The 24,118-nt window shown below is 40.0% G+C and overlaps 1 protein-coding gene across 1 annotated transcript in view; it reads left to right on the forward strand.

The window, feature by feature from the left end:
- The window catches only part of EFHC1 (EF-hand domain (C-terminal) containing 1), a 69,788-nt gene that overhangs the window by 27,032 nt on the left and 18,638 nt on the right, over positions 1–24,118 (forward strand). Inside the window, exons 3-8 of the mRNA XM_006835770.1 lie at positions 2,032–2,319; positions 8,511–8,660; positions 10,145–10,337; positions 14,337–14,557; positions 23,283–23,423; positions 23,540–23,553. Coding sequence (XP_006835833.1) covers positions 2,032–2,319; positions 8,511–8,660; positions 10,145–10,337; positions 14,337–14,557; positions 23,283–23,423; positions 23,540–23,553 — 1,007 coding nt within the window. The remainder of the gene's footprint in view (positions 1–2,031; positions 2,320–8,510; positions 8,661–10,144; positions 10,338–14,336; positions 14,558–23,282; positions 23,424–23,539; positions 23,554–24,118) is intronic.

Below are 24,118 nucleotides of genomic sequence, written 5' to 3' on the forward strand. Positions count from 1 at the left end.
ATCTTCATAATTTTAGGATTCACATTTAGATCTTTAATCCATGTTGAGTTCATTTTTGTATAGGGTGTGAGGCAGAGGAGACCATTGTTTTTATCTTCAAAATTTAACCACAATCCAACTGTTTTCTCCTCTATTAGGACTCTGGGAGTGTGGTGGCTCTGTAGGATAAGCACGGGACTGCTTACCTCAAGGTTGGCAGTTTGAGCCCACCAGCTGCTCCCAAGGAGAAGGATGAGGGTTCTGCTTCTGTAAAGATATTCAGCCTTGGAAACCCTACACAGGGTTGCTATGAGTCAGAACCCACTCAGTGGTACTCAAAAACAACATCAACTACTTCTTCTCTGGTTTGCTGGTGGTAGTGGTGCTGTCAAGTTGGTTCTGACTTACAGGGTTTCCCAAGAGTGGCTGGTAGGTTAACCAACTTTGTGGTTAGCTGTCCAGTGCTTGTCCTGCAGCACAACACCAGGGCTTTGCTTGCAAAACTGCTGCGGTTTAAGAGGCTATTATTTGGCTTGGATTTTTCAACTGTCATATATTTATTCTTTTCAATATGAGTTGCAAAGCCTTTATTCCATTATTGTCATATCTCTCTTATACAATGCCAGTTCTCCTCTCTGTCTTTTTAATAGGAAACCATTACCATTGGGAAGACCTAAGTTAGGCAACTTAAAGATCATGTTTGGTAAAGTGGAGGGTCATTGAAACAGAGGAAGACCCTCAACAACAACAAGATGGATTGACACCGCAGCTCAAACATGAGAAAGATTGTGAGCCTGTTGCAGGAGCAGACAGCGCTTTCTTCAGTTCTATGTCGGGTTGCTGTGAGTCAGAACTGACTCGACGGTGCCTAACAATAATAACGAGTTAGTAGAATTCTTGCCTTCACGCACAAGACCCAGATTCAACACCCAGCCAACACACCTCAAGTGTAGTCACGCATCTGTCAGTGTAAATGTGTGTGTTGAAAATGTGGTGTTAAGTGCCATTGATATTAAACATTGCATCTTTTTTAGTAGCAGCTCTCCTGTACAGAATTATTTCATTTTCCATCATGGACCTATACATATTATGTCTTCATTTAAGGTTCTCCTTGGTTTCTTCCTTTTACTTTATCAAAAGTGTAGGTCAACACTCCTGCCTAGCTAAAATGCCATTCTGACACCTTCCCTCCCTGAACAGAAACTTTTAAATTAATATCAAAGCATGTCAACATACTTTTTATAATACTGCTTTTATATTTAAAAAATATACTTATACCATTGTGACTTTACATTGATGCTCCCCAGAGAACTGAGGGTTTGCTGTCTAGACCATGCATGTTTCTGAGTACAGTAATAATAACTTACATGCTCTCCAAAGATTCCATGATGAACTGATGATTTCAAAGCCATTCATATCAAATTGATGAGAATGAATGTGCCATTAATGTGCATTTACAAAGGACTCCAATTCTATGGAAATGACTTTCATATTGAAGCCAAAAATCAGTCTAAATTTGTTGTTCTTTTCAGAAGTTCTGCAAAGAATTTTTGGCATGGAAGTGAAGCTCGTAGAGTTTAGCTACTGTAAACCAACTCACCAAGCAGCACGCTCAGTAAATGGACTGCACATGGTTTGAGTATTTGAATAGAGATCAGCAAACTTTTAAAAAAGAACCAGATAGTCAATATTTTACACCTTGCTCCCACACAGTCTCTGTCATAACTACCTGACTCTGCCCTTACAGTGAAAAAGCAGCCATTTAAAAAGCATGATTGGGTTCCAATAAAAGTTTGCTTGTAGATACTGACATTCAATTCATATAATTTTCATGTGCCATGGAATACTCTTTTTTATTTTTTTCAAGCCTTTGAGCAGGTCATTCAAAAGCAGGTGGTCAGGCGGATCAGGCTCATGAACCCTGTGTGCTAACCCCTGACTATAGAGGGTAGAAGTGATGAGTATTTTTACTTCTCCTCACAGGGAAGTATTTGATATTTTTTTGTGGAGAAACTAATCCAATACCATTTCTTCCTCCTCTGAGTGTTATAGGTGCTGAAATTTGATGCCTATTTTCAAGAAGATGTCCCTATGTCAACTGACGAGCATTATAGGATCCGTCAAGTGAACATTTACTATTATCTAGAAGATGATAGCATGTCTGTGGTAGAGCCCATTGTGGAAAATTCCGGGATCCTTCAAGGCAAGTTAATCAAACGCCAGCGGCTAAGCAAGAATGACCGAGGAGACCATTACCATTGGAAAGACCTAAATCGGGGCATAAACATCACAGTTTATGGCAAAACCTTCCGCATTGTTGACTGTGACCAGTATACACAGGTATGGTATATATTTCTGGAAGGTGTGGGGTCTGAGGCATCATTCTAAAACACACACTTACTAGAGTAAGATCATCTGTTCTATGTGCATATTGTCCAGATTAGCTTGGCATACAAATGTGTTTGCCAGCACTGTGTCATTTCCCTCTTATACAATGCCAGTTCTCCTCTCTGTGTTTTTTAATAGGAGACCATTACCATTGGGAAGACCTAAGTCAGGCAATTTAAAGATCATGATTGGTAAAGTGGAGGGTCTGTGAAAAAGAGTTGTTTTTTTCTCACAATGGTATTGGTAGATATCCACTCAAAAAAGAATTAAGCTCTTATCATAGCTGAACTATTTGAAAACAAAACCATTTTCAGGCCAGTTCAGATAGAGGCTAGGAGAGCAGGCAACCCTGATGGTGTGAAAGTGTAAAAGAGGTACTGGGCAGTTTATCTTAAGTTTGAGTTTACAGAGTCTTGGTGGCACAGTGGTTAAGCACTTGACTACTAACTAAAAGGTTGACAAACCCACTAGAGGCTTTGCAGAGGAAATATGTGGCAGTCTACTGAAAAGATTGACAGCCTTGGAGACCCCACGGGTCGTTCTGCTGTGCTTTATAGAGTTGCTAGGAATTGGAATCAATTCCACCCCAATAGGTTTAGTGTTCGGGTTGGGTTTACAAAAACAATTCTACTTCTGTGTAACAGATTTGAGTCTAAACTTTTTTGTGAGGTTAATTTTTTTTTTCTTTTATATAAACCATATTTGATATAGTCTAGAGAAATTTGATATCAAAACCCAAAACCCAAGCCTATTGACACCTAAAGGATTCCTGAAATCATCTTTCAATATATAACGAAAAATCTTCTCATTTATATTGGTAAAAATCCTCCACTTTCTCTGTGTCATAAATTTGGATTTTTTATGCGAAGTCAACTGAAAGTGAAGCAACTTTCCCCCACAGAGCAGCTGGTCAGTTCGTGTGGCCAGCTTTTGGTTAGCAGCTGAATGCTTTATCCACTACACCGCCAGGTCTTCTTATATGTAGGATCCTGTAGGGTTGCTGTGTATTGGAATCAACTTGACAGCAGTGGGTAGGGTTTTATGGCACTGTAGGTTCAGCATTGGACTGTTAATGCAAAGTTGACAATTCAAGCCCGCCAGCCACTCTTTGGAAACCCTACACAGAGTCACTATGAGTTGGAACAGACTCAACATCACTTAAGAACAATATAACATGCATATGTATATATACATATATGTAAGGAGCTCTGGTAGTGTAGTGGTTACAAATCAGGCTGCGAACCTAAAGGTCAGCAGTTCGAAACTACCACCCTCCATGGGAGAAAGATGAGGCTTTCTGCTCTCATAAAGATTTACAGCCTCAGAAACCCGGTACAGGGTCGCTATGGGTCAGAACCAACTCGACGGCACTTAACAACAACAACATGCATCTATGTAGTAGTTGTTGTTAAGGAGATCTGATAGTGTAGTGGTTATGAATCAGGCTGCTAATCTCGTGGTCAGCAGTTCAAAACAACCAGCTGTTCCACCGGAGAAAGATAAGGCTTTCTGCTCCTGTAAAGATTTACAGCCTAGGAAACTCTGCACAGGGTCGCTATGAGTTGAAACCGACTCCATGGCACATTAACAACAACAAGTTGTTGTTAAACATATTGTGGTTAAGTCCTACAGCTCTATCAGGACTCCATACACACACACACATATGTAGTCTTGGTGTGGCACTCTAGAATAAGCGTTGTACTGCTAACTGCAGTGTCAGAGGTTCAAACCCACCAGCTGTTCCTCAGGAACCTGGTGGCACTGTAGGATATGCACTGGACTGCTAACTGCAAAGTTAGTAGTTCAAACTCACCAGTCACTTTGCTGGCGAAAGATGAGGGTCTCTGCTCCCATCAGGGTTTATAGCCTCAGAAATCCTATACAGGGTTGTTATGAGTCAGAATCAACATGGTGGGGGTAGTAGAGATATCTATGTATACACACACACTTAAATACGTGAGGAACACAGTGACTCCTTAGGATATTATATAAATCTAAAGTGTTGCATTTATTCTTGTGATTGTATCTTTACAGACAACTTGAATAGTTTCAAGTGGATCACTGAACAGTTCATCGAATGCATTTACTTTAATGGCTGATATTTGACTGTTGTTGGGAATGTCGTCCAGTCAGTTCTGACTCATGAGGGCTGTACCTATGCAGAGTAGAGAAGATATCTCTCTTTATGGTGTGATTTGAATTAGGAAGTATCTTTACTCAAATATATCATCACTGCCACCTCTTCATATTGCCCCAAAAAACCAAACCTTGTAACTCACCCCCTTTCAAAAAAAAAACCCACAGACTTCACATTAATTTCCATTTCCAGAATGTAAACAGTGCCCATGAAATTATGCTTTTCTTTCTGATTATAAAGCAAGGTTTGGTTTATTGTGGTGCTTTTAAGAAGACAAAATGCCAAGCTATAGTTACTGTGAAACTAATTTTATATTTTTACTCATATATAAATATAACATTTAGCACGATCATGATCATGTCAAATTCATATGCTTTCCTTTTTCTTGTGAGATTTGAACACTTGAGTTGCCTTTTTTAATTTTTTTTCTAAAATGCATTTTGGTCTTAAATAACCACTAGTTGCTCCCTCATCCTTTTGAGTGTTGTATGTGGGTAGAAACTTAACCATGTACTTGTTTTGATTAAATTGCAAAGTTAAGAATGTGATGTCAGCTTAACTTGGCCATTATGTTGCTTGCTCCCATACCTAGTATGATTTACATAGTGTATTGAAACTGTGTTATGTTTCTGAAGCTGTGAATGTAAGCAATCCTGGGTCTTACTTTTTTTTTTTTTTTAAGTTTTTTGTGTGAATTATGTGACAGTTTACATGGGAGAACATTAGCTTTACATTTATCCTATTGTATTTCGTTTCATTGCAATGATTACAATCCCCTCCATACATTATCAAACAACCAAAGGGTATACACCACAAGCCTGACCCCCGGCCATCAGCACACAGCCCCTCTCCCTCCCTGAGTCCAGAGCCCCCAGCCGTTCCATCTCTCCACATCATCGTCTCTGCCTCCATCTCTGGCGTCACTGCTTCTCTGGATAGGGTCCCGCACTCTACTCCTCTCCCTTGATGGTCCCAGGAACCTATGCTCCTGGACTGCAAAATCCCCTCCTTTTGCTACAAAACGTCTACCTTTACATTTCCAACCCTCACAGTCAGTCCTGATAGCAATTATTCACTATTATACCACAAAAGTCTTATCTCCATCTCCTTTCATCAGCCCAGTCCAGACAGATTAGCAACCACTCAGTGGAGATTCTACCTTCCCCGCACCCTGTGGAACTAGGCTCCCTCTTGAAAGTTTATAAGCCAGTCACTTCTTGCCTTTGTAACCTCCCCCTACCCCCATTTTGCTTAGCCAATGTCTATGTTGCCCATCCCTGTCAACTGAGGCGGTGGGAATAATCCTCGCTGTTAAGATTTGTTCCCTGTTTTGAGCTACTACATCCATAAGTATAGGTCAAGCTCATCAAATTGTATAAGATTACTCTTTTTTTTCCTCTTCTTTCTTCTTCTAGTTGAGTTCTGATCATCCAGTCATTGAAGCCAGATCAACTGGGTACTATCTACAAGTGTGGATGTTCTTGTGCATATCCCCTCACTTCTTATCAGCTGGACGCTTCACTCTCCACTCTAGTCCTCTGTGGCCATGTCACTATCTCTGGGCCCAGGAGTCCCCAGGTCTTGCCATACTGCTGGCCAACCAGTTCTCAACCTGGGTTCACAGGAGTCTATTGAATGCGGTCGGACTTAGCTCAAAACTTCATTGCTGTTTTCCCCCACTTCCCCTTATCAGTGACCAGCGTGGTCACCAGCCAGACCACATGCCTGCTCATGTATTCCCCTTGAGTCTTAGTCTTGGAAGGGGGTCAAACCACTTACCTTTATGGCTCCCTGGCAAACAGCTTGCTTGTTCTTGTACTAGTCAATCAGACTGCCATTATTGTATTGACGTTTCCTGCCAGTCTTTCTTTCAAGAAGTATCGTCTGTTCTTCTAGCCACTCCAGGCTGGTCTGCTTGACCTTTCACGTGGAAATTTCCCACTCAGAAGAGTCTGGATGGGGTTACAGATTCTACCTGTAGTCTTATGCAATGCAAAAGGCTCCACAGGGAGCCTCCTTCACTGTGCAAGTTCTAGCCCCTTTAAGGTATTCCAATCAGTTATAGCCTGAAGAAGGACTTAAAGGCTTTCTATGGTGATGTTTCTGGCTATTCCTTTCTTTCCCCCTTAAGTGTTTCTTTTACAGTGATAGCCAAGGGAAACCAAGATTCAAAAGACAGCCATGCATCTTAACATTATTTCCCCTCTTTTACCCATTCAAATGGTTAAGAATCATACTGCAAACCTTAAGGTCAGCAGTTTGAAACTACCAACCGCTTTGCGGGAGAAAGATGAGGCTTTCTGCTCCCGTAAAGATTTACAGCCTCAGAAATCCTGTACAGGGTCGCTATGGGTCGGAACCGACTCGAAGGCACTTAACAACAACAACAACCCATTCAAACCATGCCTCAATCCCTGTTTCCCAGAGCCCTGTTGTTTCAAGGTTGTGTGTACATCATTATTTACCTGTGTCCCACTTAGCCCATGTAAACCGGCCTAATTTTTTTCCCATCCACCTTGTTCTTCCATTCCCCTCCCCCTTCCTGTGTATTGCCCCCTTCTCTCCACACAGAGCCCAACCTATCCTGTTTCTATTCTATACCCTGTGCTCCACCTTCCCTTCCCTCCCCTCACCCCACCCCATACATCCCGGTAACCAGCAAAGAATTTTTTCCCCCTTTTAGTGTGGGTTCTTTTTCTTAATCTTTTACAATAATGGTCCTATGCAGTATTTCTCCTTTTGTGACTGACCAGTTTCACTCAGCATAATGTCCTCAAGGTTCATCCATGTTAGGCAGTGGCTTGCAGCTTCCTTGTTATTCTTCAAGGTAGCATAATATTCTATTGTGTGTATAAATCACAGTTTGCTTATCCGTTCTTCCATTGATGGGCACTTAGGCTGTCTCCATCTTTTTGCTGTTGTAAATAGTGCTGCTATTAACATTGGTGTGCATATATCTACTCGTGTTATGGCTCGTATTTCTTGTGGGTAAATACCAAGTAGAGGAATTGCTGGATCATAAGGTATTTCTATTTCCAACCTTCTGAAGAAGTGCCATATTGCTTTCCAGAGAGGTTGGACCATTTTGCAATCCCACCAGCAATACAGGAGTGTCTCAGTCTCTCCACATCCTGGCCAGCATTTATTGTCCTCTACTTTTTTGATCCCACCACTCGTCTGTCAGTTTATCGTACTGTAGTTGCTTGTAAGTTGCTGTGATTCTGAACAGTAGCTGGAGAAGGACATCATGTTTGGTAAGGTGGAGGGTCAGAGAAAAAGAGGAAGACCCTCCAACAAGATGGATTGGCCAAGTGGCAGCATCGATGGACTCAAGTGTGGCAACAGTAGTGAGGTTGGCCCAGGATCAGGCAGTGTTTCGCTCTGTTGTGCATAAGGTCACTATGGGTCGGTACCAACTCAATGGCACCTAACAACAACTTTTTTGATCTTTGAAGACTTACTCTTTTTGACACCTAAATAAATTTCATTAGCCTGAATTCATATTTGGAACCAGTTACCTTATTGTCATGTCTCCCAGACTAGTGTAGCATGTTGTTGTTAAGTGCTGTTCAGTTGGTTCCAATTCATAGTGACCCTACATAGATTTCCAAGACTGCAAATCTTTGTAGGAACAGTGAACCTCATCTTTTTCCTGGGGAGTGGCAGATGGGCTCAAACCACCGACTTTGTGATTGCAGCCCAGTGTTTTTCTTACAGAGTCACTGCATTCCCCTAACTTAGTATAATGCCTAGCAATTTTATAATAAGGTATGTGTTAATAAATTATTCATTGTTATCTACATTACAGAGTTGGGCCAGTGGAGTTCTAGTACTGTTAACACATGATCAAGCTGCAAATTAATGGTTGATTTGGATAATAATATAGAAATTATGATTAATAAATTTGTGGCCCCAAAATAATTTCTATTATCTTGGGGCCACAAATGTATTACTTGCTCTAAGAAGCTTCAAGAACAATGATCATTATTAATTTTGAATTATTCAGGTATTTTTGGAAAGTCAAGGGATTGAATTAAATCCCCCAGAGAAAATGGCTCTTGATCCTTACACTGAACTCCGGAAACAGCCTCTTCGTAAGTACATCACCCCATCGGACTTTGATCAGCTCAAGCAGTTTCTCACCTTTGACAAACAAGTAAGTGACCTAGGTTTGTTCGTTTTCTGGTGTGGCACATGCATTCATCTGCAAGCTATTTTGGTAGATGTGGGTTTTGAATCATTATGCCTATAATTTGACCCTTTGGTACAATCCTACCTTTCTGGTTTCATCTAGGATTAGAAGTATAGAATACCAAAATATCATGTTAGAGATCCACAGAAGATTGTGGAGTTATATCTTGTGAGTTTCAGTAAAGTTTTACATTTAGAGATAATTTCTGAGCTACATCTGCTTCCAGTTTGTATTTCCAGTTGACCATTTCTTTATGCAAATGTGACTTAATCTCACAGAAGAATCCTTTGAGAAATCTTAAATGAGTTATTGGGAAACTCCTTAAATAAATAAATGTAGGTTCCTATTAATATAATAATTTCACAGAAATCCCAATGCTGAGGTTTCTGTGTTAAATTTTATATTGATGTATGAGTACAGAATGTTCTGGATACTTTCCAACTCTGTTCTAATCTTCCTGTCCTCCCCCTATGGTTTGGTAGTCTTGAGTCTTCTCTTTTCCTTACTGAAAGGAAAGAAAAAGGGGAGCGCATCACCCTCGATTCCTTTTCAAGGCTCTTATTCTTTTCAGAAATGTAACTACTTTTGGTTTAGAAAAGTTTACCTATCAGTGTTGTCGTTAAGTGCTGTCAAGTTAATTCTGACCCATAGCAACCCTGTATAGGGTTTCAAAGGAGCAGCTGGTGAACTTGAACCACTGACCTTGTGGATCAAACTGACTTTGCAGTCCAGTGCATTAACCCACAGCACCACACCAGGACGCCTACCTATCAGTGGTGGTGGTGGTGGTGGTGGCTATGTGCCATGGAGTTGGTTCCAACTCATAGCGACCCTGTATAGCGTTTCTGAGACTGTAAATCTTTATGGGAGCAGAAAACCTCATCTTTCTCTCAACAGAACAGCTGGTAGTTTCAAATTGCTGACCTTGAGGTTAGCAGCCTGACTCGTAACCACTACGTTACCAGAGTTCCTTATTAGGATCTTCTTTATATCAATAATGTATCTTATTCCTTTGCATTTAAAGATTATATTGTTGATACTGTTAGTAAAGACATTTGCTGATGGAAGACTGATTAGTAAATGAACACTTTTTCATATAATTATATGCAAAACTATTTATGTGTGCCTTTACTAATACATGTAAACCATTGTAAAAGGGACCCATTGCTTTTTTAATGGAGCTTGTCTTTTCACTCAAGATAATTTTGAATCAAAGTGAACTCATCTTTCTCGGCACAAACTTATGAATCTATTACTTAGTTATTTTCAGCCAGTCCATAATTTCAAATGTTAGTCTAGTATCTCATGAATTTGTGTTTTTTTTTAATTCACCATCTGGGTTTAAGTCACAGACTTTGCAGCTGATTGTCTGATAGATAAATGCCAAAGAACTTAGTTAAACTCTCCAGTGGTAGGATTCTTAAGTGACTGCTTTGGATTTGTCAAAGGTTCTCCGGTTCTATGCACTCTGGGATGATACAGACAGCATGTTTGGTGAATGTCGGACCTATATCATTCATTACTATCTTGTGGATGATACGGTGGAAGTCCGAGAGATCCATGAACGAAATAATGGGCGAGATCCTTTCCCACTCCTGGTGAACCGCCAGCGCCTGCCCAAGGTTTTGGTGAAAAATGCTGGTATGTTTGATTCAGTGTGTCCTCTGTTCATTGGGATTGTTTTTTTGAATCTCAAAGGAGTTCCTTAGTCCCATGGTCCTTCCTTTCACACTTTTGCTGTGCTCAGAGAATGACTTGCCCACAACTTCCCTCCTTTACCTCCTCTTGGTCCAGGCACACCTCAGAGATACTGTGGTGCAGATAACTGATAGCCAGATCATAGAAACAAAGCCAAAGCAGCCGTGGGGCGAGTCATTTAGAGTATGCTGGAGCAAGACTTCAGAACTGGAACCATTTAGTATCCGAATTTTTATACATTTGAAAAAGAGGCCTGTTTTCATTCAAGGATAAATGAGTAGCTTAACATTAATTCATGCACATGGTGTTTTCCTGACTTCATTTCTCTTCTCAATTACATGCTAAACAGGAAGTTTCTATATGGGATAATTTGAACTCGGAAAGACCTGTTTGTGACTCATAAAGGTGGAGCCCCATTGTGTCAAAGTCTGCTCTTTGGTTTCTGGCTTAAAATAACCTAGTAGGTGGGAGAGTGAGAATGCAACATGCTACTGACTTCTGCTATACACCAATATTTCCCTGCAATAAGTAGGCTTGCTTTAATGACTGAGTTAGTTCAACAATTTTCTCTTATAAAAATGTCACCTTGGTGACACATCTCTCAGGCTTAGGTGGCTGACAGAACTCTATAAGTAATTTCATTGATTATTTTCTTTTTACTATAGTTTTGGAAATAAAGAGATAAGAAATTCCAGGTACTAAGAAAGAGGTTTGCCTTGATGAGAGGCTGTAAACAAATTGTCAGCATGCAGGCCAAACTCAGCCTGCCCAGATGTGCTCGTTGGTCGTCACAGAGTTTGAAAGAGTACAGTGTTATTTGTGAGCAAGATATTGGAGATTTCTGTCATTTAGGAGAGTAGATAGACAAAATGTGGAGGAGTTATATCTTGATTAACATTCAGTAGTTAAAAGCAATAAGCAAATGAATGGCTCTTAAAAACGTAATACTATCTACTAAAAAAAAAAAAAAGTAAAGTGAGATATATACTGCAATTCCATTTACATAGTATAATATATGTACATATAAAACATAGTTTATTCCTAAACAATTAAACACAGAATTACTGTATCATTCAGCGATTCCACTCCTAGGTTTATAACCAAAAGACTTGAAAGCAGAGACTCAGGTTCTTGTACACCAGGGACCATGGCAGCATGATTCACAAACAACCAGACAGTGGGAAGAAGCTACGCTCATCAACAGATGACTGGATACACGCATGTAGTCTATACATGTGTTGTTGTTGTTGTTAAGTGCTGTGAAATCAGTTCTAACTCATAGCAACACTGTGTAGGGTTTCTAAGGATGTCAATCTTTGTAGAATTAGCAGGTCTTGTCTTTCTCCCATGGAGCAAATGGTAGGTTTGAATTGCCAACCTTGTGGTCCGCAGTCCAGTGCTTATCCTACAGAGCCACTGTGTTCCCATACCTATATGAAGGCAGTCAAAAAAGTATTGCTACATGATTATAGAAACCTTTATAAAACAAAAATATCAAAATGTGAGCTATTGTTTCTTAACATACCCTCCATCTCAGTCTATACACATCCGAAGATGGCATTTCCATCTCTCTAGCACTTCCCTGAAGAATTCTGTGCTCTCTGATTGACACCCCATCCTGAAGGGACTCAATTCATGTTCTTTTAAAATATTCTTTGAGTTTGGGGAACAAAGAAGTGTCTGAAGGGACAAAATTTGAGCTGTAGGGTAGATGAGGTAAGATTTCCCATCAAAATTCTCTTAGAACAATCCTTGCTACTCTTGAAGAATGAACAGATGCATTGTTGTGATGGGAGAAAAAATGTCTTGGTGTAACTTTCCTTACCAACACAGTTTTCAGTTTTCTTAAAACTTCTTCCTAATAAGCCCCTGTAAAAATCTTGTGTGCTTTGATAAAACCTATTAAGATCACCCCTTTGGAATCCAAAAAACAGTCGCCATCATCTTCTGAACTGACCTATATGCTAACTGGTTCATCATACATCCCCTCAGATGGCACAGTTTTAATTGGACTCTTTTTTTTTTTTTTTTTTTTCCGGATGGGACCCTAATGAGACTAAGACAAGTGTATTCCTGACAGAACTTGTCTACAGCACTCCACTGATCACAGAGACATATTTTAAAACATTTTGTTTGGAATAAACCCATGCATATCCTCGTGCATTAGAACATTATTCAACCATAAAGGGAAATCTGTCTGGGAAGAAGTTCAGCCAGAATGCTCCTTGGAAATGAGAATGGTGAGACTTTGCCTCACATACTTTGAACATGCTATCAGAATGAATCACAGTTTCTGGAGAAAGACATCATGCTTGCTAAAATAGAGGGTCAGCAAAAAAGAGAAAGACTCTTAGTGAGCTGGATTAACACAGTGGCTGCAGTAATGGGCTCAAACACAACAACTGTGTGGATTGTGCAGGACTGGGCAGTGTTTTGTTCTGTGTGCATAGGGTCGATATGAGTCGTAGCTGACTCGATGCCACCTATCAACAACAACAGCTTGTATGCATTGTCTGTTGTTAGGTGCCATCGAGTTGGTACTGACTCATAGTGACCCTATGCACAGCAGAATGAAACACTGTCTGATCCTGGGCCAACCTCACTATTGTCATGCTTGAGTCCATCGATGCTGCTATTTGGCCAAATCTCGTTGAGGGTCTTCCTCTTTTTCTCTGACCCTCCACCTAACCAAATAGGATGTCCTTCTCCAGTGACTGGTCCCTCCTGACAATATGTCTGAAGTATGAGAGATGAAGTTTGGCCATCTTGGCCTCCAAGGAGCACTCTGGCTACACTTCTTCCAACACAGATCTGTTTGGTCTTTTGGCAGCCCATGACACTTTCAATATTCTCCTCCAAGATCATAACTCAAATGCATCAATTCTTCTATGGTCTAGAATAGGCAAATGTCTAGAAATAAAAATTTATAACTGGTTTTCAGGAATAGGTATGGTGCTGTAGGACCAACACTGGATTTCTAACTGAAAGATCAGCTATTCAAACCCACCAGCATCTCCTCGGAAACTCTATACAGGGTTGCTACCAGTTGGAACCTACAGAACAGTACTTAACAACAACAAGGAAAAGTAGGAAGGGGAAAGGGTAGTTATAGCTTAAGAGGTACCACATTTCTGTTAAGAAAAATTTGGAAATGGATAGTGGTCGTGAATTAATGTCGGAATTATGCATTTAAAAATACTTGGAATGACAAGCATACTCAAACAAGACGCTGCACGTTAGAAGATTACATTCAGAGAGAGAACAAGAGTAGGAAAATCTAGCAAATGGGAGTAAAATTTCCATCATTTTAAAATTGGGAGAGTTCACATACAACAATATAGGTTTCTCAGTTCTTGAGTGAGTGCTAATACTGAGTTTGTGTTCTTAGATAAAAACAACTGGAATTGTGCCATAGATTTCAATAGCCTGGTTGCTACCTACTATCTGCTACCACCCCATACATTCTAAGAGTCCTGTGATCCTGAAACTAATGTGCTAATTTTGACCTTCCACCCAAGTGTCTTGAGTCCCTTCTAAGTCTAAGACTGTGTATGTTGTTGCTATTGTTAAACGTCATCTGTCAGTTCCGAGTCTTAGAGGTCCCATGTAGAGTTTCTGAGGACCAGCTGGTGGTTTTTCAACAACCCACCTTGTGGTTAACAATCCAGTGCTTAACCTACAGTGCTACACCAGGACTCCAGACTCTGTGTATAGAATGACGTTTATTCTTCCTCCATGTGGTATTTTCTTCTAAGCATTAATTCTGCTGGAATTAGTAACTCTGAATGATAATTAGAGATGAATATGAAGAGAGGCTTTACAAAAACCATCTCCATCTTGTCAGCAAATAAGTAATACCAAATTAAATGACTCTACTCCCTCAGGAATGCATGGCTATTGTACTCATTCCTTCTGTTTCACCTCCCTTGTATCTTATGCTAGAGAACTTCCCTCAATGTGTGCTGGAAATATCGGATCAAGAAGTATTGGAATGGTATACTGCCAAAGACTTTATTGTTGGGAAAACACTCACTATCCTTGGGAGAACATTCTTCATTTATGACTGTGATCCATTTACTCGGAAGTATTACAGAGAAAAGTTCGGAATCACTGACTTACCATGCATTGATGTGAGCAAGAAGGAACCACCTCCTATAAAACAGGTAATAGAACACTTGTTTGAATGTGGTAAGAGAATTAATCTTTTGATGTAGAAACTTCAGAAGAAAGAAGAAACTCTCAATAAAATAATAAAACGAATACTCAATGAAATAAAGCAGTTCACAAACGAAGAAACAAATGGCCAATAAATATATTAAAAGAGCCCAAGTCTAACCAATAAGCAAAAGAATAGAAATAGAAAGATTGATGTTTCTTGATTTATTAAATTTTCAAAGATTAAAAAACTCACATGATGTGAAGAAATGGACATTTTCATAAACTGTTAATGGAAAATTTAAAAAGCCACACAAAGAGGTATAAAAATGTCGGGGTCTGCCCTCAACATAGTTGTGTTGTTCACGAGTGTTTGGTTCACGAGGAGGGGAGATCCAGCGGCGATAGGAATAGCGAAAGAATACACAGACAAACAGAAGAAGGGAGACAATGAGGCACCCCAAAGCCAGGGTGGATACATCACTGGTGGGCAGGCTTGGGACTACAGGCATCATAGCCTCTGCAGGCAGCAACTCACTGCCCTGCAATCTTTACTGCGTTCCTTCCAACCAGTAATGCACACCTGGGGAGGCCCGGGCCTCTGCTTTATTTAGGGGAGGAGCTTCACACCAAGCTGGGAGGGACCAAAACAGGATACAGCTAACATCAGTAATTTTCCAGACATTCAGGTAACTTTACATCATACTTCGCTGGTTCGACTTCCAGGCCAGCAACTTGGATTCTCAGGCCCAATTAACATATCTATAGCCCCTGAGGTCAGTTGGGGGAAGGTGAGCGTTCTGCAGGAGATGCCCAGGTGAATGGGCTGCACCTGGAAAAGGGATTAGGGAGGATGGGTTCTTTGTCTATAGAACAAAGAACCGAGAAGTAGCTAAGATATTTTTAGTTAATCCTTTTGGAGAAAGGCTTGACCTTGCAACCTTTAGTCTCGGCTTTGGGAAAATATCACATTTATCTGTGGATTATCAAAGGCTCCGTGTATTAATTTAATATATATAACTGAATATTAAAATGAAAGCAATTTGCCATTAACTGCCAGTGGCCTCATTTGTTATACTCGGCCCTAGAAGGCCTCGAACCTCTGACCAGTCTTACACGGTCCGCAACATAAAAATAAATGCCTTTTTGTCATCTCCCACCTCCCCATTCCCACATTGTATTATTAATTACTGCTAAGAATACAGTATAAGTCCTGGTGTGGTGCTGTGAGTTAATGCGCTTGACTGCAAAGTCACTTTGAACTGCAAGGTTGGCAGTTCAAGCTCACCAGTTGCTCCTCGGAAACCCTATACATAGTTGCTAAGAGTCAGAACTGACTCAACAGCACCTAACAGCAACAATAGTACAGTATAGATCCTTTGAGGTCTTTTCCTTAGTTTGTATATATGTTGTTGTTGTTGTTAAGTGCTGTCGAGTCGATTCTGACCCATAGCAGCCCTGTATGGGGTATATACATATATATAAAAATTTATGAAATTAGGATCATACTATAAATATATGTTCACTTAAAAATATACCATAAACATTCTTCCCTATTAATATGCATAGACTTAACTTCCTCCTTTTTACCAGAGCATTTCATGATTTCTTGCCACCTTAGCAAAACTTTTAGCTAAAAAACATGATTGGGTGCAACCCACAGAGACTGGGGGAACCCCCACATTTGTTTCCCTGAAATTATTCTGAGTCCTTGAACCAAAACTGGCCCTCAAGTCATCTTTATAATAAACAGCACTCTAGTTCAGTTAGTAAAGAATGGTTGCCTTGCATTTTGAGCCCTTTTAGAGAATGCTCTGTATGAGATCAGACTGACAGCAGTTTGTGTAGATGAGTTGTTTAGGAGTCACTGAGTCTCTAAATGGTGGTGAAACAAGACTGTGGAGATAGTGGGGATGGTAGCACAATAAGGAGAATGGAACCAGAGTTATTGAACCGAACACGTAGAGATTATTAATGGGTGTGTATGTTTTGTTGTGTGTATTTTCATACATGCCTCCCCCTCCAAAAAAAAAAAAAAAGTAATTGTGTGCAACAGAAAGACTGAGTGATTAATTGAAGGTGTTGAAGGATGGTTTTCTCTCATTGCAACATAACTTTCCTCAGAACCACACCATCCAGTTCTGTGCACCAAGCCCACTCCAATATGAGAGGAGGTTCATGTCATATTTAATACTCCAAAACAATAATTTGGTAAGCATAAGACTTCAGAAGTCTGCCAGACCATATGTTTTAAGAATTTAAAATGAGAATTGCTTGTTTGTATTTTTTTACTTATATTTTTATAGAAGGCAGCCCAGTGTCATGGCCTACACAGGTTCAGACTGAGGCAGGAGCAGCTCATGACCTCCCTATGTCTGTGGTCATGTGTAAAGTAGGGAGTTACACCTGCGGCCAATCTTTATATTGCTGCTGTGAGTATGAAGGAGCCTCCCTGGACCTTGCTCCTCTATGGAGTTTATCCATGCCGAAGCTCGTGGTCTCCCGGCCTCCATCTCCTGCACCCCTTTGCTTATACTTACTCTTCAGTTCTTGTTCAGAGTGGCTGAAGAGTAAGCACTGGACTGCTAGCCGCAGGTCCTTAGTTCAAACCTACCAGCTGTTCCTTGGAAACCCTTTACAGGTTCACTATGAATTAGAACTGACTTGGTGGAACGTAGCAGCAACATTATTCAGTTATATTGAGCTGTATGTGGTTTTACCAGGATTGCATCCTGTTGAACTCCCCTGAGCTTTTCTTCATGCTCTCCCACCTGCTTGAATTATTTTTCTAATATTCTTTCACACAGTTCTTTCTCATTCTTCTAGGCTTCCTGTGCCCAAAGAAGGCTTCCCTAAACTTCCAGGCAGGGCTAAACACCCCTCATCTGCATTCCTGGAGTCCTCTGTGACTGGTTTGCTCTAGCACTTATCAGCAGTATGAAAATATCAGCTCATGAATCTTTTCTACAGACTAATTTCCTTGAGGGCAGGGATGATATTCTATTCATTGTCAGCATCTAACACCCACCCACTACCACTGACTCAGTTCAATTCACAGCAACACCATAGGACAGAGTAGAACTGTTCCCTAAAGTTTCCGAGACTGTAAATCTTTATAGGAGCAGACAACCTCATCTTTCTTCTGGGGAGCAGCTGGAGGATTTGAACTCCAGACTTAGTGGTAAGTAGCCAAACACTTAATCCACTGCACCGCCAAGGCTCCTGGAGAACCTAATACAGTGCCTAAAAGATGTTGTTGTAAAGTGTTCATGAGTCAGTTAAGGAGACATGTATACATTTCTTCAGTAGACTGAAGAAGCTTGTCTATGATATAGTTGATGTTCCCCTTAAAAGGCAGGTGGTGTTGTAGGCAAGCATTTAAGAACCAAAGTTTCATGAAAATAATTAGAAAGAAAGATTTGGATTTTGGTAAGTTCGGAGTTCCCTGGGGCAGTAGAACTTCTGGAAGAAAATGTGGGTGATGACAGTACCTCTTGCTGTCAGTTTTTTTTCTCTGATAAAACTCTTGGTAGAAATTATTGTGCTTATTCATTAAGATTTATAATAAAACTTTGCCATCCCACTCCAATTTTTTTGGCACCATGTTAGTGTAGAGAAAAAGATACCACATTAACAGATCTAGATTGAAAAAAAAATTATGATGGTAAAATATGTATGTTACAAAACATTTATCATTTTAATCATTTTTAAAGTATGCATTTCAGTGACATTAGTGATATAGTCACCATGTTGTACAACCGTTAATAGTATTCATTTCTAAAGTTCTTTTGTCACTCCAAACATACTCAGTACCCCTTAACGAATAACTCCTGTCTCCCTTCTCTAATCAACCACTAATAAACTTTTTTTTATCACTATGCATTTGCCTATCCCAGATATTTCATATAAGTGAAATAATACAACATTTTCCCTTTTGTGTCTAGCTTATTTCACTTAGCATAATGTTTTCAACATACATCTACCTTGGAGCATGTGTCAGAACTTCATTTCTCTTTATGGCTAATAATACCCTACTGTATGATATACCCTGTGTTTATTGATGGACACAGGTTGTTTCCACCTTTTGGTTATTGTGAATAATGCTGTAGTGACCACTGTTGTATAAAATATCTATTTGAGTCCCTGCTTCCAAGTCTTTTGGGTATATGCACTGGAGTAGGATCCCTGGGTCATATGATAATGGTTTAATATTTTGAAGAACTACCGAACAGTTTCCATAGTGACTGCTCCATTGTACATTCCACTCAGCAATGCATGAGGATTCCAATGTCTTTACTTCCTGGCTAACACTTGGTATTTTCTGTTTTTATCATAAGAGCCATTCTTGTGTGTGTGAAGTGGTATTTTATGGTGATTTTGATATGCATTTCACTAATAACTAATAATGCTAAGAATCCTTTCATATGCTAATTACCCATTTGTATATCTTGTTGAGAAAAGTGACTATTCAAATCTTTTTCCCATTGTCAATTTGAATTGTCTTTTTTTTTTTTAATTGTAGGAGTTCTTTATATAGTCTGGGTACTAAATCCTTATCAAATACTGGTGTGGTGCTGTAGGATAAACAGTCGACCACTGTTTGAATCACAAGGTTGATGGTTCAAACTCACCAGCCACTCTTTGGAAACCATATATAGGGTCACTATAAGTCAGAACCCACTCAACAACACATAAGAACAACAACAATCAAATATATGGTTCCCAAATATTTTGTCCCATTCTATAAATTGTCTTTTTATTTTGTTGATAAGTCTTTGATGGAAAAAAGTTTTAATTATCTATTAATTCCAATTTATCTATTTTTGTCTCTTGTTGCTCATGTTTTTAGTATCATATCTAAGAATTTGTTGTCAAAACAAGGCCTTCAAGCTTTACTCCTATGTCTTCTTCTAAGAGTTTTTTGGTTTTAGTTCTTATATTTAGTTTCATGATCCATTTTGAGCTCTTGTTTTATATGGTGTGAGGTATGGGTCTAGCTTCATTCTTTTGCATGTGGAGATTGTTTTCCCAACTCCATTTGCCAGAGACTATTTTTGCCCCATGTAATGGACTTGGCACCGTTACTAAGCATCAGTTGACCATAGAAGTACGGGTTTACTTTTGTTGTTCAGTGTTACCGAATCAATTCTGACTCAGAGAGAGCCTGTTTAGGTTTCCAAGAAGCAGCTCGTGGATTGAAAGCACTGACCCTGTGGCTAGCAGTCCAGTACTACCCTATAGCATCACACCAGACTGCAAAGCCATTTGAACTGCAAGGTCGGCAGTTCAAGCTCACCAGCTGCTCCTTGGAAACCCTATACAGGGTCGCTATGGGTTGGAACCGACTTGACGGCACTTCACAACAACAACAGTAGTAAAGTCAACTCTGACTCATAGTGACCCTGTATAGGGTTTAAACCTCCAACCTTGTGGTTAGCAGTCCAGTGCTTATCTTACAGCATCACACCAGGACTCTGAGTTAAGTAGTTCCAGGGACGTGCCTGAAGTCATGTTGCAAAGTACAAGAGCAATTCTGTTGAATGGCAAGCAATTTACGAAGAATCTGTTTTATCTAACCCATGCATGAGGAGGTAGGATGAAAAGGGATCAAAAAAAGTTTTTTAGTGAGAAGGTTTTGAATCATCTTTTGACCAGATGAAAATTTTTGATTCTAGAATATCTCTGGTTCCTACTGCCATTACAATCATCCCTTTTCTCCTAACCTATCTGGTAAGGAAAGAAAGGGAAAAGACAGCTTGAGTAAAGAGCAGAGAAAATAAAGAACCACTGTAGATTTTTGGTTTATTTGAGTTGGCCAGTCTTAGCCCTCTACAGAATAAAACTAACTCTAAGTCTGCACAGACTGCACATTAATCATGGTTTATTAATACAGTTTGGTCCGTTTGTTTCCAGTAAATTCTCCACAGTAAATAATACAAATATGGAAGTCTCTCTATGGAAACCCATGGAAGTCTTTGCCAATAATGAGTAGGAAAGCTCCACCTACCACACAGCAAATACTTTAGTCTTTGCACTTCAATCTTTTTAACCCGGGACCTCTTAGTTGGCAGCCAGACATGGGAAGCTATAGCAGAGTCTAGAAAGATTTCTGACCAGAGTTCAGAGACAGAGATGGATATGAAGTGGGTATATTCCATCTGGGGTCCTAGTGTGGTGCTATAGGATAAGCACTGGATTGCTAACCACAAAGTTAACAATTCAAACCCACCAACTGCTCCTCAGAAACCCTGCAAAGGGTCCCTATGAGTCAGAACTAGCTCGATGTCACATAACAACAATAATAACATATTCAATCTGAAAACCAAGTCACTCGAAAGTCTAGTCAATCTTCTAAATCAGGAATAAATAAGGATATATACAATTACCCGATGTCCTAGGTTAGTTCCATCTGGACACATGATGGTAGGAAAGAAGAAACCAAGAGTAGGAAAACTAATCTGCTTTGGGGCTGGTCCTTAAAAGCAGTAATCAGAAAGATTATGGGTTCCATGGATACGAGCTTTGTTTAGAAAGCCTGGGTAGAAGATATGGTGTGCGGTCATATGAGTAGTAGTAATATATATATATGGAGGGATGATGTCCATAGTTAGGTGAGTGGCCCATCTAATTTAGAGCAGGACTGAGACAGTAGCTTAGAGGAGGAAAAGCAAGGTGCTGCGACCCCAAGTGTATGAGTTGAGATTTAGGGAAAGTCTTCGTTACAGACAAGGAAAATGAAGTGTGATTCAGGGAAACAAAGGAATGAGCCTTGTCACGGGTTGAATTGTGCCCCTGCCCCTCACCCCCAAAGTATGTATGAACTTGGCTAGGCTGTGATCCCCAGTGTTGTGCAGTTGTCCTCCATTTTGTGATCTGATGTCATTATTTTGTGATGTGTTATAAGTCCTAACATCTCTATGTCCATGAGGCAGGATTAGTGTGGAGTGACTACTGAATCACAGCCTTTCAGAACTCAAGTCTTGCCCTTACTCAAGTTGCATTCTTATTTAAGTCACACGCCTACTCAAGTCACACCCTTGTTAACGATTGTACAACGTGGTGAATGTATAGCTAAAGTCACTGAATAGTATACACCCTTGCTTGAGTCACACCTTTTATTTTACAAGAGATGAAAGGAGAGTGAAGTGAGCAGAGAAGGGAAAGACCTCATTACTGCCAAGGAAGAGGAGTTAGGAGCGAGCATGTTCTTTGGAATCAGGTTCTCCATGCTGAGAAGCTCCTAGACCCAGGGAGAAATGGATACCAAGTCACATGGAATACCGGGCCCACAGATATTGAAAAGAGATAAGGACCTTCCACCAGAGCAGAGAGAGAGAGAGAGAGAGACTTTCCCTAGAGCTGGTGCCTTGAATTTGGACTTCTAGCTTCCTAAACCGTGAGAAAATAAAAAGTTCGTTAAAGGCATCTACTTACGTATTCGTTAGAACAGCACTAGATAATGAAGACAAGTCTGCCCAGACAAAATAAGCCTTCTGAGAGGATGGCTCAGAAGTTTTCAGCTACTTTCCTATTTCAAAAGCCCTCAACCAGACTTCCACCCGCTCCCAGCCTGCACTGCTTTCATTGGGTGTTGGTGTGGATACAAATCAAGTTCAGGTTCTACCACTCTGCACTTTCTGCCTAACCTACAGAATAACTCAAGGTTTGCCATGTGTTGTCTCAGCCCAAGGTCCCTCTGCCCATGGCAACCTGTATATTTATTGAGTTGTGGTTTTACACTTGAAGCACATTTAAGTCATTGTCCTTCTGCTGGATAGTCTAGTCATGCTGATCAATTAACTATAGTCTTGGGAAGCGGGCAAGGGATCAGTGTTCCAAAACTGTGCACCTGGAGGAACATAGCAGAGCTGTTAATTGTTGAGGAATTAAACTTCTATGGACGGAATTGTTAAAGTGCCTGAACACAATTTAAAAAAAGAAAGAAAGAAAGGCTCTTGGGAACGTATACACAAGTGAAAATGCATGGTACAAGCTGAGTTTGCTGCGAAAGCATAGCAAAAAAGAAGAGGGAGAAAACTCTGCTGATGTCTGTCCAACTTTGGTGAGGATAAGAAAAACCTTACTTATGAAATACTTGTTTTTAGCTATACAAATCTTAGCACCCTAGAATGATGCTTTCAGGTCTTCATGAAGCCTGAGTGAAACATAGGCTCACCCTATACCTTCTTGCTAACTTATGAAGGAAACTTTTCATCTGAAATTTGGTTTCTGAAGTACACTACTTCACCAGGAAAGGGTCTTGTGTTAACAAGGATTCAAGTTCCCCCAAAACTCTTGACTATCATCCATCATCTGTGAGGTGAAAATGTAAAAATCAAAATATTAGAAATACGTACACGAATAGGAGAAAAAGTAGTAGGAACCACGTCCTGACTACTCCCTCCCCCAACTCCACCACAGAGACACACATACACCCAGAGTCAGGTGAGTTAAAGAACCAGTTTCCAGATCTTCCAGGCTAAGGCCCACACTCACCTGTTTCTGTGATCAGAGAGCATGATGTAAAAGCCATAGATAAAACAGCAGTAAATAAGTAATGTGTTACTTTTCCTGATGACACTCGTATATGAAGGAAATGTTTTTTAATATTTTCCAGATTTGCATGCTTATCAGTGGTTTTATTTGTTTTTCCTTAGGAACATATAGCTACCTTTAGTATAATTTTAGCACATGTAACATTGACTTTAGTTCTTGCTTCCTGCTTGTCTCTAGGAATTACCTCCCTATAATGGTTATGGGCTAGTTGAGGATTCTGCTCAGAATTGCTTTGCTCTGATCCCAAAAGCTCCGAGAAAAGATGTTATTAAAATGCTGGTGAATGATAACAAGGTGCTTCGTTATTTGGCTATGATGGTAAGGCTGATTTTTATATCCTGTCTCATTACTGTGTAAATGATCCATTATGCTTGTAATCTGTGACATACTAGTTGGCAGAATTATGTGTTGATTCAAAGACTCATTTAATCTAGTACTCAGTCTTCAGGTATGGTGACCAAAACCCAAACCTATTGTCAAGTCAATTCTAACTCATAGTGACCCTAAATGACAGAGGAGAACTACCTATAGGCTTTCCAAGGCAGGAAAGCTGTACAGAGGCAGACTTCCTCGTCTTTCTTCCATGGAGTGGCTGGTGGGTTCGAACTGCTGATCTTTTCATTAGCAGTGTTTTAGCCACTGTGCCGCTGAGCCATCACCTAACTCTAGTTCTCACAAGAATCCTTCTTAGATCATTATTCTCTTCCCTCTATCGCTCAAATTTTGACAAACCTTTTTGCCTTTTTTTTATTAAGCACTAATGAAAGTCTGCTGTTTACTAAATTATTTGTGTATATGTGCTCACCAGCCACACCTCGGAAATCCTATCTATACAGCGTTGCTATGAGTTGGAACCAACCTGATGGCACTATAGCAACAGCAACAATAGTAATGGTTTAATTGAGAGTTCATACAACTAGTGGTTAAGAGCATGGAGTTTTATGTATTCTCCTTATTGACAGAATTACCTTAGGCAAATTACTGATAGGAAGTCAGAGGATAATGTCTTTTAA

The sequence above is a fragment of the Chrysochloris asiatica genome, unplaced genomic scaffold, assembly GCF_000296735.1.
Source record: "Chrysochloris asiatica unplaced genomic scaffold, ChrAsi1.0 scaffold00019, whole genome shotgun sequence".
NCBI lineage: Eukaryota > Metazoa > Chordata > Mammalia > Afrosoricida > Chrysochloridae > Chrysochloris > Chrysochloris asiatica.